At 41.3% G+C, this 17,459-nt stretch overlaps 1 protein-coding gene across 1 annotated transcript in view; it reads right to left on the bottom strand.

Moving 5' to 3' along the window:
• Positions 1–17,459, bottom strand: part of NPHP3 (nephrocystin 3) — a 381,101-nt gene that overhangs the window by 326,134 nt on the left and 37,508 nt on the right. The window contains exon 5 of the mRNA XM_070726361.1: positions 11,136–11,269. Coding sequence (XP_070582462.1) covers positions 11,136–11,269 — 134 coding nt within the window. The remainder of the gene's footprint in view (positions 1–11,135; positions 11,270–17,459) is intronic.

Raw genomic sequence — 17,459 nt, forward strand, 5'->3', positions numbered from 1 at the left:
AAGGTTCAAGCTACCAATCCCACACCATCTTTAGTAAAATAGAATGCATTTTGCAAGCAAAATTATCAATAAACCTAAAAAAAAATCACAAAAACGGGGGGGGAGGCACATTTATGTGCAAAATAAACCAATAAGGATTAATTTTTTCAATTCAATTTTCATTCCATTGTGTGCAGAAATGTTCAAACTTGTTTACAGGTGAAAAAAGCTTTCAAAAAGACCAAATACAGTGGTACCTCAAGATACGAACCCCTCGTCTTACGAACAACTCGTGATACGAACCCGGGGTTCAGAAAAATTTTGCCTCTTCTTACGAACTTTTTTCGAGTTACGAACCGGCGTTCGGAGACTGCTGGGAAGCCGCGCGGCTGTTTTAAAAGGTGACAGCCGTGCGGCGGGGCTTCCCAGAAGCCTCCCGAACGCCGGTTCGTAACTCGAAGTTCGTAAGAAGAGGCAAATTTTTTCTGAACCCCGGGTTCGGTTCGGGAGGTTGCTGGGAAGCCCCCCAGGCCGGCTGAGACCTTTTAAAACAGCCGCGCCGCTTCCCAGCTGTCTCCCGAAGCCGAATGCGGAAGTTCGGCTTTAGCGTTCGGCTTCAGGAGACAGCTGGGAAGCGGTGCGGCTGTTTTAAAAGGTCACAGCCGGCCTGGGGGTCTTGCCAGCACCCCCCCGAACCCGGGTTCGGGGGGGTGCTGGGAAGCCCCCCAGGCCGGCTGTCACCTTTTAAAACAGCCGCGCGGCTTCCCAGCAGTCGCCGAAAGCAGTTTTTTTGGTTGCATGGATTAATTGACTTTACATTGTTTCCTATGGGAAACAATGTTTCGTCTTACGAACCTTTCGTCTTACGAACCTCCTCCTTGCACCAATTCAGTTCGTATCATGAGGTATTACTGTATAAGTACCTAAAATGACCAATTTGCAGTCCGGGTCAAATAGACCCGGGAACATAAGATTAGGGAGTTTTTTCGAACAGAACAGCAGGGTTAAAGTAATATGGAAAGGAACTAAACAATGATCTAGATGGACGCTTCAAAAATCTATACTCAACCAGGAAAGTTTTAAACAGAAACTCCAAGTGGAAATGAACTTTTTCTTCCAAGAAAATATTAAAGAACACACCAGTGTTCAAAATGTATGGGACACAGCCAAAGCCGTAACTAGAGGAATAGCTATTTCGTATATGGCTAAAGAACATAAACTAAAAAAGCAGAAATTGGTTAAACTAGAAGAAGATTATAGATTTCTAGAAGAAAACTTACAAAAATATCCCCCCAAAAAAGAAATTAAACAAAAAATGTCACAAATAAAACATGAGTTAAACTTAATAGATCAACAAAATCTAGCACAACAAATTAAAAGTAGCAATCAATACAATTTTGAAAATGCTAATAAACCTAGCAAATTGTTAGCCAATAAACTCAAAAAACAAAAAGAAAAGAAACTCATAAATTGTCTCAAGACAACAAATGGGGAAATATGTCATGATTTGGAAAGGAAAAAAGATTGCTTGTGACTTTTTTAGCAAGCTTTATGATAATCCTGAAAATACACCTAACTTCGCACATGACCAAAAAATACAAGAAATTTTAGAACAGGCCAATCTTCCTAAAGTACCACAAGAAATGAAAGATATAATAAATAAGCCAATCACCGCTATAGAATTAAAAGAAGCAATTAAAGGGCAAAACAATAATAATGCCCCGGGCCCCGATGGCCTCCCAACTGAATTATATAAAGACCTCCCCAAAGAAATCGAAAAGGCCCTATTATAAACATTAAACGAGGCCCTAGATAGAGGCATAATACCAACATCCTGGACAGAAGCAAATCTAGCGCTAATATCAAAAAAAGATACGGATCCTACAGATATAGCTAACTATCGTCCTATTTCTCTTTTAAACGCCAACTACAAAATCTTCAGCTCCATTCTAGCTAGTAGAATTAAAGGATTCCTAAATCAATTCATACATTCGGATCAAAATGGCTTCCTCCCTGGGAGACAGCTAAAGAACAATATTAGAATAGTATTGGACACCCTGGAGTACTACGAAACCCACAGTGAAAAACAAGTGGCATTAATATTTCTTGACGCCCAGAAGGCGTTCGACAACGTGTCCTGGAAATTTATATTCAAACAACTTGAATATAAGGAATTTGGCCCTAAATTCACAAACACAATAAAAGCTATATACACCGACCAATCAGCATATATCATCCTTAACGGAGATATATCGACAAAAATTTCCCTTCACAAAGGAACGAGACAAGGGTGTCCACTGTCCCCACTACTGTTTATCCTAACATTAGAAGTACTAACTAGAATTATTAGAAAAAAGGAAGATATAAAAGGGTTAAAGTGCAAAAATGAAATCTATAAGCTACAAGCTTTCGCGGACGACCTGGTATTTATTCTAGAACAGTGATTTTCAACCTTTTTTGAGCCGCGGCACATTTTTTACATTTACAAAATCCTGGGGCACACCACCAACCAAAATGACACAAATCAAATAAATAAATAAATACATAAATACATACATACATACATACATACATAACCCCCTCGTATATACAATCCCATGTAACATCCCCTTATAAATACAGTCAATCATCAATCATCCCTACTCAAATTTATATCTCATTTCTGGGTACTTCTCCTGTCTTTCCCCCTTTTCTCTCTCATGTTTGTCATTTCTCTCTCTTCCTCCCTTTTTCCCTCATTCCTTTTCCCTCTCACTTCTCCTCTTTTTCCATCCCTGTCTCTCTCCCCCCCTTATGTGTGTGTGTGTATACACACTGGAACCATTTCCAAAACCAGTTGAGGGCTGGGGTTTTTTCTCTTTTATTCTTTTCAAAAACAGGTGTGGGCTGGGGGGCGTTTCTTATTATTTGGGTGCTTTTTACCATATGCTTCAAGAATCACCCCTCTCTCTCTCTTTTGTTTCTCTCTCCTCTCATTCTCTGCCTCAATCATTTCTCCTTTTTTCTCCCCTTTTTGTTCTCATTTCTCTCTCTCCTTTCCTCTCCCTATCTGTCTCTCTTGCTTTCTCTCTCTCTTGCTATCTCTTTTTCTCTCTTATTTTCTTTCTCTCTCTCTTGTTCTTTCTCTCTCTCTCTTTCTCTCCCTCCCTCTTTCTCTCTTTTTTTCTCACTTTCTCTCTTGTTTTCTCTCTCTCTCTCTTGTTTTCTTTCTCACACTCTTTCTCTCTCTTGTTCTCTCTCTTGCTATCTCTTTCTCTCCCCCCTTTCTCTCTCTCTCTTTCTCACTTTCTCTCTATCTTGCTGTCTGTTGCTCTCACTCACTCTCGTTCTCTCTCCGTTCTTCTCAGCGGAGGCTGGCGAAGGTGATATTCAATGTCGGGGGCGCGCGGGCGGTTGCGCGCGCTCCCTATCCCCCTGCTAGCCGCTCGGAATATTCAAAATAAGAAAAGCCTTCACCCCGACATTGAATATCACCTTCGCTGGCCTCCGCTGAGAGAACGCCTGCCCCGTCTCTCCTGCAACCCCCTTGCTGAGAGCCCGGGACGAAAGTGCTCTCGGCAAAGGTGAGACGGGCAGGGCGTGCGTTCCGGGTGCGGGAGGAGCCACGCCGAAAGGCAGGAGACAGCGGAGGAGGAGAGGGGGAGGGCGGGGGGCAGCGCCGAAAGGCCGAGGGGGCTGGAGGCACCATGGGGAGGCAGGGGCGGCCGCGGCTCCCTTCCCTTCTGCTGCCGGCGCCTCCCCGCCCCCCCGCGGGCTGGCAGGGGGATGAGGAGCGCGCGGGCCGTGAAAAAGGGTGCATGCGGGGGTATTTTGGGGTGCGCATGCACACACACGCACAGCTTTCGGGGAAGCGACGAGAAGCCATGGGCGCAAGGGGGCCGACTTTCAAAGCAACCTTTGCCGGCCTCCCGCAGGAGGGTGCCAATAGCGGCGGCGGCGGGGGGCAATAGCGGGGGGCCCCGAGCCGCCTCGCGGCACACCTGACCATTTCTCGCGCCACACTAGTGTGCCGCGGCACACCGGTTGAAAAACACTGTTCTAGAAGACCCTTTAGACTCAGGACCTAAATTACTGGCCGTCCTAGAAGAATACGGCACAGTGGCAGGGCTTAAAATAAATAAAACTAAAACTCAAATCTTAACCAAAAATATGAGAGATCCGCAGAAAGCCTTTTTAACAGCCAAACTTGATATTCAAATAGTTAAAAAAATTAAATACCTTGGCATTAATTTGACGAATAACGTGTCTAGTCTAAAAGAAAACAATTACAATAAACTAATAGATAAAATACAATCTGACCTGTTGAAATGGAAAAATCTACAACTCTCCTTACTAGGGAGGATTGCGGCTATAAAACTTAACATCTTGCCCAAAATATTGTTCCTATTCCAAACAATCCCAATTCAATTGAAACAGGAATTCTTTATAAAATTGAACAAAATTACCAGCAACTTTATCTGGCAGAACAAGCGCCCTCGAATTCGCTTAAAATATCTACAAGATAGAAAAGAAGAAGGAGGTCTGGCACTCCGAATTTGGAAATACTATTACATTGCCGCATCCCCTAACTTGGATGAGAGAATGGGTGATCTTATCTAACATCAGATTACTCAGCTTAGAAGGTCACGACCTCCACTTAGGATGGCACTACTATCTTTGGGATGAGAAGCCAAGGACCCATAAATATTTTACCAATCATCTGATTAGGAAATCTTTAATACATACCTGGAAAAAAATTAAGTCTAAACTCTACAAATGAATCCCTACATGGTACGCCCCATTAGAAGCATATGTTCATCCCAATTTTCATAAAAAAAACAATATAATAAGGTACAAGGATATACTAAATTCCAATGGCGAAATTATATCAAGAATAGAATTAGAAAACCTCGGTCAAAAAACGGAATGGTGGGAATACTTACAGATATAAACTAAATTCAACAAGGATAAAAGTAAACCTGGAATAATTAAAAATGCCCTGCTAGACAAATTATGTACAGATTCCCAAGAACAATTAATTTAAAAATTCTACTGTTACCTAAACTATAACGAATTGGATAATATTAACACAAAAATCAATGTAAAACAATGGAATCTGGACCTCAAAAAAGAGATCAAAGAAGAGGAATGGCAAATACTTTGGAGTAGAAATTATAAACTGACCATTGCCACGTCCTACAAAGAGAATTTAGTCAAAATGTTTTACAGGTGGCATATTACCCCGATTAAATTAACAAAACTAAATAATAAACTTTCACCATATTGTTGGAAGTGTCACCAAGAAATAGGCACCTATTTCCATCTATGGTGGCAATGCACAAAAGCTAAGATATATTGGAACAAAATCGGACTCTGGATTGACGAAATACTCAAACTGAACATAGAAAAAACCCCTGAATGTTTTCTTCTGGGCATTATTAGAAAAAATCTACCTAAATCCCAAATACATTTAATTGTCCATTTAACAACAGCAGCCAGACTAACCTTTGCGCAGTGGTGGAAGAACGAGGAGATACCTCCGAATGATGCAATAATAAAAAAAATTAAATACTGCGCAGAGATGACGAAATTAACTATATTAGTCAGAAACGAAACAAAGGCCACATTCAATAACTGTTGGGATCCTTTCTACAACTGGTTAGGAAAAAAGAGTGAGAATAACACGCCATAAGATTGATACGATGGATATAAACACGGCCAGTTACAAATCTGGTATATAGATATTCTTTATTTTACATAGTATTAAGAGACTTTATATATATACTGATAGTATCTTTACTACTACTCCCTAAAATCTCTATAATTTGATTAATTCAACACTGGCATTTATCAATTTAGATGAACAAACCGAACCATGGCAACGAGCTAATAAAATAGGAACCAGTTCTCGTTTTCAATACAGCTCTCCTGGACATTCGCCGAATTCTTTATCCTTTCTATCCTTTCTATGTTTCCTGTCCTTTCTATCTTTTTCCCTCCCTATTTACTTCTTTCCCTCCCCTTTACAAGTTTTCAAATTTGTACTTTGTAAATTGATATATTATTCGACTGTTTTCTTTTGTTTCGACCACTATTTCATGTTTTGTACAATGTGATGTATTCTGTATTATTTGTATAATAATTTTTTTATAAATAAATAAATAAATAATTTTTTAAAAAAAAACATTTCCAGTGTTTCCCAGTGCCTTTTCCTGGGTGCCACGTCTGACACCCAGGAACAAAGACATTTAAGGTTCCTGATCCTGACCAAGACTGCAGTTCCTGTCTACCTCATTACCAGTGTTTTCCAGTGGCTGCATTCTCCAGGGTGGCACGCCTGACACCCAAGAACAAAGTCATTTAAGGTTCCTGATCCTGACCAAGACTGCAGTTCCTGTCTACCTCAGTACCAGTGTTTTCCAGTGCCTGCATTCTCCTGGATGCCCAGCCTGACACCCAGGAACAAAGACATTTAAGGTTCCTAATCCTGACCAAGACTGCAGTTCCTGTCTTCAACATTTACAGTGTTTTCCGGTGCCTTTTCCTGGGTGCCAAGCCTGACACCCAGGAGCAAAGACATTTAAGATTCCTGATCCTGACCAAGACTGCAGTTCCTGTCTACCTCTGTACCAGTGTTTTCCAGTACCTGCAATCTCTTGGGTGCCACGTCTGACACCCAGGAACAAAGACATTTAAGGTTCCTGATCCTGACCAAGACTGCAGTTCCTGTCTACCTCAGTACCAGTGTTTTCCAGTGCCTGCATTCTCCTGGGTGGCATGCCTCACACCCAGGAACAAAGTCATTTAAGGTTCCTGATCCTGACCAAGACTGCAGTTCCTGTCTTCAACATCTCCAGTGTTTTCCAGTGCCTGCCTTCTCCTGGATGCCAAGCGGGTCATCCAGGAACAAAGTCATTTCAGGCTCCTGATCCTGACCAAGACTGCAGTTCCTGTCCTCAACATTTCCAGTGTTTTCCGGTGCCTTCCTTCTCCTGGATTCCCAGTCTGACACCCAAGAACAAAGACATTTAAGGTTCCCAATCCTGACCAAGACTGCAGTTCCTGACTTCAACATTTACAGTGTTTTCCACTGCCTTTTCCTGGGTGCCAAGCCTGACACCCAGGAACAAAGACATTTAAGGTTCCTGATCCTGACCAAGACTGCAGTTCCTGTCTTCAACATTTCCAGTGTTTTCCATTGCCTGCATTCTCCTGGGTGCCCAGCCTGACACCCAGGAACAAAGTCATTTAAGGTTCCTGGTCCTGACCAAGACTACAGTTCCTGTCTTCAACATTTACAGTGTTTTCCAGTGCCTGCCTTCTCCTGGATGCCAAGCGGCTCATCCAGGAACAAAGTCATTTCAGGCTCCTGATCCTGACCAAGACTGCAGTTCCTGTCCTGAATATTTCCAGTCTTTTCCGGTGCCCTCCTTCTCCTGGATTCCCAGTCTGACACCCAAGAACAAAGACAATTAAGGTTCCTGATCCTGACCAAGACTGCAGTTCCTGTCTTCAACATTTCCAGTGTTTTCCAGTGCCTTCTCCTGGGTGCCCAGCCTGACACCCAGGAACAAAGACATTTAAGGTTCCTGATCCTGACCAAGACTGCAGTTCCTGTCTTTAACATTTCCAGTGTTTTCCAGTGCCTTCCTTCTCCTGGATGCCCAGCCTGACACCCAAGAACAAAGACATTTAAGGTTCCCAATCCTGACCAAGACTGCAGTTCCTGTCTTCAACATTTACAGTGTTTTCCAGTGCCTTTTCCTGGGTGCCAAGCCTGACACCCAGGAACAAAGACATTTAAGGTTCCCAATCCTGACCAAGACTGCAGTTCCTGTCTTCAACATTTACAGTGTTTTCCAGTGCCTTTTCCTGGGTGCCAAGCCTGACACCCAGGAACAAAGACATTTAAGGTTCCTGATCCTGACCAAGACTGCAGTTCCTGTCTTCAACATTTCCAGTGTTTTCCAGTGCCTTCTCCTGGGTGCCCAGCCTGACACCCAGGAACAAAGACATTTAAGGTTCCTGATCCTGACCAAGACTGCAGTTCCTGTCTTCAACATTTCCAGTGTTTTCCATTGCCTGCATTCTCCTGGGTGCTATGTCTGACACCCAGGAACAAAGTCATTTAAGGTTCCTGGTCCTGACCAAGACTTCAACATTTCAAGTATTTTCCAGTGCCTGCATTCTCCTGGGTACCATGTCTGATACCAAGGAACAAAGACATTTAAAGTTCCTGATCCTGACCAAGCCTGCAGTTCCTGTCTACCTCAGTTCCAATGTTTTCCAGTGCCTGCCTTCTCCTGGGTGCCACGTCTGACAACCAGGAACAAAGACATTTAAGGTTCCTGATCCTGACCATGATTGCAGTTCCTGTCTTCAACATTTCCACTGGAAGGGGGAACCTAACTTGCATAGTTCGGGTACGTGCAGAAGTACGTCATTCTCCGTCAACCACAGGGCCACTTTCTTTCTCTGCATTTCCTCTTTGCCTTTATTTATTTATTTATTTGTTTGTTTGTTTGTTTGTTTGTTTGTTTATTTGTTTGTTTGGACTTTTATGCCACCCCACTCTGAGGACTCGGGACGGCTCACAGCAATCTAAATTAAAGCCACATTGAGCTCTCTGGCATGTCTTTTGGGTCCACCCCTGGGCCAATTTCTTTCTCTGCATTTCATTTTTCTATCTAATCTAAAGCCTCTAGTGTTCTCTCTCAATTTAATTTGGGGTCAACTACAGAGCAGCTATTCTGGGAATAGAAGTCCTTTCAAGTAATTAAAAGGGGCAGGTCAGTCTTCCATTGTTGCTACTGAGTCTGACCTCTGGGTCAATAATAGATTTGTCCTACATTCAGATTGCTTTGGAAAAGTTACTGTAGAAGGGATACACCAGGGTTTTCCATTAATTTTAAGGAGGCCAGTCAGTCTTGCACTGCTGCTACTGACCTCTGGCACTTGTACTTTTGGGTCCACCACATCATGGCCACTTTCTTTCTCTGCATTTCCTTTTTCTATGTAAAAAAAAAGCCACTAGAGCTCTCTGTCAATTTATTTTTGGGTAAAACAAGGGCCAATTCCTATCTCTGCATCTCCTTCTTCTATCCCATCTGAAGCCTCTAGTGCTCTCTATAAATTTGTTTTTGGATCAAACATGGGTACGCTATTCTGGGAATTGAAGTCCATTCATCAAGCAGAAGCACCTTGTTTTGAGCTCTGGGATATTCGTAGATTTCTCAGCGATAGACTTGTCCAACATGCAGATTGAGTGATCAATCGAGCCATTCCAGTAATTAAAAAGTGCTATGGTTAACATGTTGTAAGCCGCCCTGACTCTAAGGAGAAGTGCGGCATAAAAATCAAATAAATAAATAAATAAATAAATAAATAAATAAATAAATAAATAGGGGTGGACGGTGAGTTTTGTCTCGCTATTGACCTCTGGCAATTGTACTTTTGGGTCCACCACATCAGGGCCACGTTCTTTCTCTGCATTTCCTTTTTCTATGTAAAAAAAGGCACTAGAGCTCTCTGTCAATTTATTTTTGAGTAAAATAAGGGCCAATTCCTATCTCTGCATCTCCTTCTTCTATCTAATCTAAAACCTTTAGTGCTCTCTGTAATTTTGGGTCAAACACGGGGCCACTTCTTGTATCTGTGATTTTAATGTTTTTCTGCGTAATACAAAGGCTCTACTGCTGTCTGGGCATTATTTTTTCTAATTCTAGGTCCACCTAAACACTGCACCTTCTTCTGTTCCTTGGGCCAGTGTCACTGTAGGCCTTGAACCATGAAGAAAGCCACGAAAAAGGGACGTGGACGTGCTGGTGGTGGTGGTGGTGGCGATGGAGCTGGTGCTGCAGGGGCAGGGAGAGGGTGTGTAACATCTGCACCTCATACCCCTTCCTCTGGCACAAGCAGGGGCCTGGGTTTGATGCAAGAAGAAGTTGGAGATAATATGGCATGCAGCACTACCTTTTCCTTTGTATTGCCTTCTATACACTCCACCACATCTGCATGTTCAGTGCCCTCATCATCACCCCCTCCAAAGCAGCAAGGCCATCTCACCCAGAAGCAGCGGAGTCTTTAAAGCTGTTCGATGACACTTATAACTGGAATGCCATGGGCCGTCCACAAGCCCCATCCCCAGTTGCAGAACTTGAGCTTCCGGATAGCCAAAAGCTTTTGCCGGAGAACGAGGAGGTGTCCAGGGCATCATCAGGGAAGACCACGATGGATGATGATGAGACCCAGATCCCCGTTCCTGCAGCATACTGCAATGTTGAGGCTGAGAGGGAGGCTAGCGGGGAGGAGTTGGTGGAAAAAGATGCCAGGGGGCCAGGGGGGATGATGAGGTGCTAGATCCCACGTGGACCGAAGGCCGGCAGAGTTCAGAGGAGGAAAAGGCTGTGGTGGTCCCACAGTCCCAAGCAACCAGCAGAAGAGGGAGAAGGGTGCAAACCGTCAACGCTCAGTCTGCCCACTAAATTAAGTGATTTGAAGAATAAAAAATAAAAATGATACTTTAAAAAAATCAACAGCAATTAAGGCTGTCATTAACTTAGATTAGAGTGGGGTGGAAACAAAATATAACCAAACACTTTGATTAATTGAGTGGGAATTCTCATATTAAGCAAATCCAAATCCAAAATAATGTTTTAGCATTATAGAACTAGCTACTATTCCAATATATTTAGGTAGAATAAAGTCTCTATTTTTCCATTTAAATGATTCACTGAATCACGTTAGATACCATTGTATCTAAAAACATCATAAATCTAAAAACATCAATTTATCATTTTATGTAAGGAAAGTGATGTATCTTGATTTATTCAACAGATAATGCCCATCTAATATTTCAGACAAAGTCTTGTCCATAATGTTATTCCACCCAGATTCTTTTTATATTACAAAATGCCAAGAATTAATCTTAAATCTTATTAAATCTTATTCAAACAAAACCAGTGCTCTCATACTGAACTTTATCTCTTCCACTGAATTCTATAAAATTAGGCCAGTTGCTCATCCATATAAAGAAAACTGCATATAGTTTCTGTCACAATAATGTGAGACAATAAAGACAGACATAACAATCAGTAGCCCCGAGTCTATGGAGAGGGGCAGCATACAAATCTAATAAATTGAATTGAATTGAATGTTATGCAGCACGTTTTTCTCACCTTTATGAAAATGTCTACTTCCAATTGAGTCTCTTCAGTGTTAATAAGATACACTCTTACTGTGTTACTCCACAAAGAGTGAGAAAACAAAGGAGTGACTTGCAATAAGCTGGCAACAGCTGCATCCCAATCACCTGTAAAGAATAAAAGATAAAAACCATCAAACCACATTTTCTTCTCTTCCCATTACCAACCTCTCATGGAGATTCCATGTCCCGTTCCACCCGTTCATTCTTTTCTATTTGCTTTACACTACTTGGAATTTGTTTCCTGTTCTTCCTATTCAGCTGCCATAACAACATACGTATTTTTCAGAGTATAAGATACATCAGAGCATAAGATGCACCTTAGTTCTTGGGCAGGAAAATAGGGAAAAGAATCTGCTTACCAGATATTCATCTGGCTAGTGTCCTTAGTCTGGTCAGCTTCAGCACATTATTTTATACCCTGGTTAGGGCTTTAAAAAAACCTTATTTGGAGAGACTAACAATGAAAGAGTTTGCAAGCCAGTAAGAACTGAGAACATCACTAACGGCTAGAAAGAAACACTTGGAGCAAGTAGAGCAATGCAAAAAACCTTGCAAAGATTAAGGGCTTGGAAAACATTCTTCGCAGAGAGTAACAGTGAAAGTGCTTGCAAGCCAGAAAGAGCTGGGAACATTGTTAACACATAGTCAGGGCTAGAAAGAAACATTCAGAGCAAATAAAGCAATAAAAAAGAAAAAAATACAAAGACAGGATTTGGAAAACATTCTTTCCAGAAAATAACATTGAAGGAGCTTGCAAGTGAGTAAGAGCTGGGAACATCGTTAGCACTTACCGTATATACTCGAGTATAAGCCGAGTTTTTTAACCCCAAAAATGGGCTGAAAAACACAGCCTCGGCTTATATTCGGGTCATTGACAAAGTCACCACACGAGGGCGCCATTGCTTGAGCCAGAGCGAGGAGGCACCAGCTTTTGTCCCCTCTGGCACGCCGTAGTTCCTCTCCCTGCCTCAAGCAAAGAAGGCAGCCATTTGCAATGGTGAGTCGGATTAAAAAGGCCCCCTGCTGTCAGATTCTCTTCCCCCTCCTTTGAAAGGATTTAAACTGTTTAAAAAATGGTATTTTGTGGTAGTTGCTGTCCTTGCTTGGATAGGATCTAATAATGTGTTATGAGACAGAGCTAGACAGGAATTCTTTTTCTATCTGTCTATCTTTCTATCTATCTATTTTTCTATCTATTTTTCTATCTATTTTTCTATCTATCTATCTATCTATCTGTATCTATTTCTTTCTATCTATCTATCTATCTATCTATCTATCTATTTTTCTATCTGTCTGTCTATCTTTATATCTATCTATCTGTCTATCTATCTATCTATCTATCTATCATCTATCTATCTATCTGTATCTATTTCTATCTATCTATTTTTCTATCTAACTATTTTTCTTTCTATCTATCTATCTATCTATCTATCTATCTATCTACCTGTATCTATTTCTATCTATCTATCTATTTTTCTATCTGTCTGTCTGTCTGTCTATCTATCTTTCTATCTATATCTATCTATCTATCTATCTATTTTTCTATCTGTCTGTCTGTCTATCTATCTATCTTTCTATCTATATCTATCTATCTATCTATTTCTATCTATCTATCTATTTTTCTGTCTGTCTGTCTATCTATCTTTCTATCTATCTCTATCTATCTATCTATCTATCTATCTATCTATCTATTTCTATCTATCTATTTTTCTGTCTGTCTGTCTGTCTATCTTTCTATCTATATCTATCTATCTATCTATCTATCTATCTATTTTTCTATCTGTCTGTCTGTCTGTCTGTCTATCTATCTTTCTATCTATATCTATCTATCTATCTATCTATCTATCTATTTCTATCTATCTATCTATCTATTTTTCTGTCTGTCTGTCTATCTATCTTTCTATCTATCTATCTCTATCTATCTATCTATCTATCTATTTCTATCTATCTATCTATCTATCTATTTTTCTGTCTGTCTGTCTGTCTATCTATCTATATCTATCTATCTATCTATCTATCTATTTTTCTATCTGTCTGTCTGTCTGTCTATCTATCTTTCTATCTATATCTATCTATCTATCTATCTATTTCTATCTATCTATCTATTTTTCTGTCTGTCTGTCTATCTATCTTTCTATCTATCTATCTCTATCTATCTATCTATCTATCTATCTATTTCTATCTATCTATCTATCTATCTATCTATTTTTCTGTCTGTCTGTCTGTCGATCTTTCTATCTATATCTATCTATCTATCTATCTATCTATCTATTTGGTTTTCTATGCTGATAACCTCACAGCAGCTAATGCTGAAGCTCTTCTTTGGATACACTTATTTGTTTGTTTGTTTGTTTGTTTGTTTGTTTGTTTATTTATTTAATTGGATTTGTATGCAATCCCTCTCCAAGGACTCAGGGTGGCTCACAGCATATATAAAAACAGAACAATAATGTAAATCCAATTAATGATGAGAAGGAATCCAGTTTTGAAGGATTTTAACTCTTAGGTTTTAGCTTTGTTCCTGATCGAGCTACTTTTTTTACTTTTTAATTTATTGTTAATATTGTTAATTTGTTTACCCTCTTTTAAATTTACAGAGCTAGTTTACTGGTTTTCTTTAAAATAAATATTCTAAAACATGTCTCAATTAATGTAATTTTATTGTTTTCCATTTTTATAAGTTACCAGTAGCCACTGCATTTTCTAACCTCGGCTTATACTCGGGTCAATACGTTTTCCCAGTTTTTGTGGCAAAAATTGGTGCCTCGGCTTATACTCGGGTCGGCTTATACTCGAGTATATACGGTAGTTAGGGCTGGAAAGAAACCTTTGGAGCAAGTTATACCAATTGGAAAAACTCCTGCAAAGACTTAGGCCTTGGAAAACATTCTTTGCAGAGAGCAACAATGAAAGAGCTTGTAAGCCAGTAAGAACTGAGAACATCGTTAGCAGCTGGTTAGGGCTGAAAAGAAACTTATTAGGAGCAAGTTAGAGCAATGAAAAAACTCTGCAAAGACTTAAGGCTTGGAAAACATTCTTTGCAAACAGTAACAATGAAGGAGCCTGCAAAGTAAGAGCTGGGAAGATCGTTAGCAGCTAGTTAGGGCTGAAAAAACAGCTACATTCAGAGTATAAGTTGCACCCAAATTATCAGCCTCTTTTAGGGAGGAAAAAAGTGCATCTTTTACTCCAAAAAATACAATACTGTCACAGCAACTGGGCAAAGAGTTTGCAAAATTGCTGAGATGCTGTCATTTCACCTTCACAGCTCATAGAGGCAAAAAGCTGCTTTAGAGAAGTGCTTTTGTTGACAATTTTTTATTTATTATTTATTTGTTTGTTTGTTTGTTTGTCAGACAAATATAGTATTACAATATGAACATAACATAACATAGACAGAACCTAGTAATAGAAAGGATAATAAGGGAGAGGACGGGGTCTAATGGCCATAGCAGCAGTGCCATTCCCTATCTCCTTAGGAATGGCACCAAATTCTCATTGCCCAGGGATTCTGGTCCTTTTGGACCAGACTGGATCTCTCCTGCAGGGAGAGTGACGCATAGGGTGCTGCCAGGGACCTGGTAGGGGGCCGGCATGCCACCCCAGGCAAACTGGCCTGTCTCCCACCGGCTGTGGTGAAGCCGGAAAGGCAGCCATGCCTATGCCGACACTGCGTCCAGAGGAAATATAGCAGTTTGTTATATGTCTAAAGACTTGAATATTTTTGCTAGGAAGAGGTGAATTAGATAATGTATAGAAGCAAGGAAGTATTCAAGATGAAATTGACTGAATTGAAATGAACTTATTTGAACTGATGTGACCTGATTAGACTGCTTGATTTGACTGAAATTACATTTGGACTGCCTGATTTGACTGAAATTACATTTGGACTGCCTGATTTGACTGAAATCACATTGGACAATATAATTTGAAATTAAATACTTTAAAGAATTAAGTACTTTTAAGAAAATTCAAAAACACTTAAAGCTATTAGCCCTTTTTTTTCTTTTCTCTCATAAAGTTATCAGTTATAAAATTATAAAAAGAACTGAATATGCAAAATGAATTGAATTTATTAATAATTTAATCTTATGGGAGTTTACTAATGAAAATTCATATACAGTGGTACATCGTCTTACGAACGCCTCTTCATACAAACTTTTCGAGATACAAACCGGGCGTTCAGGATCTTTTTGCCTCTTCTTGTGAACCATTTTCGTTTTACGAACCCTCGCTTCTCTTTGCAGGCTCTGATGATCCTAAGGGAACTGGGCCCATGCGGGGTCTTCACACACCCCCATCCCTTCTGCTAGAAAACAGCGTGTCCAAGGAGCTCTCCACAACCACCCCAGGGTGGCGGGTGGATAAAGCAAGGCTAGCAAAGTCCTTGGAAGGCAGCGAAAGAGGGGGTGTGGAAGAAGCCAGGCTTACGGCGTCCTTGGAAGGCAATGGGGAGGGATGGGAGTCCCTTGCAGTCAGTGTGGTGCGGAGTGTCCCATTGCAGCGTCTCCCGTGCCAGAACCCTCCCAGTACGGGCCTCGATCGCACAACTGCCAGTAGTTTCCCTTCAGGGAGAGAGCGTGTAATTCACCTCACTCACCATCCCGCGCGATCGCTTCTGTTGCACTGGCCAAAAGAGAGCGGTGCCCAATGGAGTCCTTAGGCGGCAAGTTTGCTGACGGGTCCTTCCTTTCCAAGGACTCGGTAAAACCCTTTTGCTTCACCAAGGCTTCCTCCCTCCATCTGCCTGCTCCTGAATAAAGGTCCTTGGCTCTTTCTCTCTCCCTTCCTGTCCCAAACGGCAGCCCTGCTCCCACCCTGGCATTTCGAATCACTCCTCTTTTAAACATCTGGGTGGCCCAGCCAGACCTGGACAGGCTACCTGGCTTTTAAGGATAAAGACAATGATTCAACAGTCCAAGTCGGAAACTTGAAGGGGCCCCAGCTCAAACTGCAGCCTCCCACGACTCCTTTCCTCTCCAGCCCCGTCCTTGTATAGTCTGGGTAAAAAAAACGGGTAGCCTGCCAAATGCCACCACCGCTATGGGAGGGCTGCTGTTTGGGATGGGGAGGGAAAGAGAAAGACCCAAGGACCTCTATTCGGGAGCAAGCAGATGGAGGGATTGTCTGTTGGAGAAATGAGCAGAAGGTATCTGTCTCAGCTCTGCTCACAGCTAGAAGCGTCCTAGGCAGCCTGGTCGATGCACCGGGATTTATGAAAATGCGAGGCAGCCTCAAATCTAACATTAAAAGTCTAAAAGCCCGATTATTTAAAAAGTATGCACACAAACATAACATACATAAAACTACATCGGCAAGGGGAGATGTCTCAGTTCCCCCATGCCTGACGGCAGAGGTGGGTTTTAAGAAGTTTACGAAAGGCAAGGAGGGTGGGGCAATCCTAATATCTGGGGGGAGCTGGTTCCAGAGGTCACCAAAGAGAAGGCTCTGGCTTCCGGTTTGGTGGAGATCGCGAGCAGGACGTGTCTGGCAGGGCTCTGCCAGGCGAATCCTTTCTACCCCCTCCGAAGGTCGCATTTGCGATCGGATCGGGCCCGGATGGCCCGATCCATGAACAGGGGGCTCTCCTCTGCCCGAGGACCCATCGCCAGGACTCCGGAGGCAGCGGTTCGCCCCGCAGCTTCGGAGACGGGAGAACCGCTCCTCTTTGATTAAGAGGACCGGCCAGCGCTTTCTCCCCTCACTCAGCGGGAAGAACAAAAGTCAAAGAAGCGAAAGTATAAATATCTACATCTACATTGAAAAAGAATATAGCAGAGAAAGGACCTAAGGTAAAAATCTCCATTGTGTTTCGTGTTTAAAGCCAGAAGATCGTAAAAGTTCTAAGTAAAAGTTTTTTTTTCTCTAGGGCGAAAGTGAAAGTTTTTTCTTGTTTAAACTCATCCGCAAATAACAGCCGGACCTAATTTTTTTTTTCACTTTTACTTTTCCATCTTGAACGTGAACTTTGGAACCTATAAAATAATCTTCTGACTTTATGGTTTAACAAAATAGTTTAAATTTGACATGACTATTTAGAAAAATTTAACTGCTAAAGGAAATTCCTAGTGATGATCAGAATTTGTTGTTGATAGACTTTTAAAATCATAATGTTCTGGACTTAATTTTTGAAGCGGAGGAACACAGTCTTGCTGCCTTTTTTTTTTCTTCTGCTGCTCCTTTTTACAACATGAAATAACTTAATAATTATGAACTAAATGGAATCTAGAAGAGATTGAAATCACTTCTTTTTTGGATTACTTATTGTTGGATTAACCTATTTGGAATACTTGCT

Source organism: Erythrolamprus reginae, chromosome Z (assembly GCF_031021105.1).
Source record: "Erythrolamprus reginae isolate rEryReg1 chromosome Z, rEryReg1.hap1, whole genome shotgun sequence".
In the NCBI taxonomy this organism is placed as follows: Eukaryota; Metazoa; Chordata; class Lepidosauria; order Squamata; family Dipsadidae; genus Erythrolamprus; species Erythrolamprus reginae.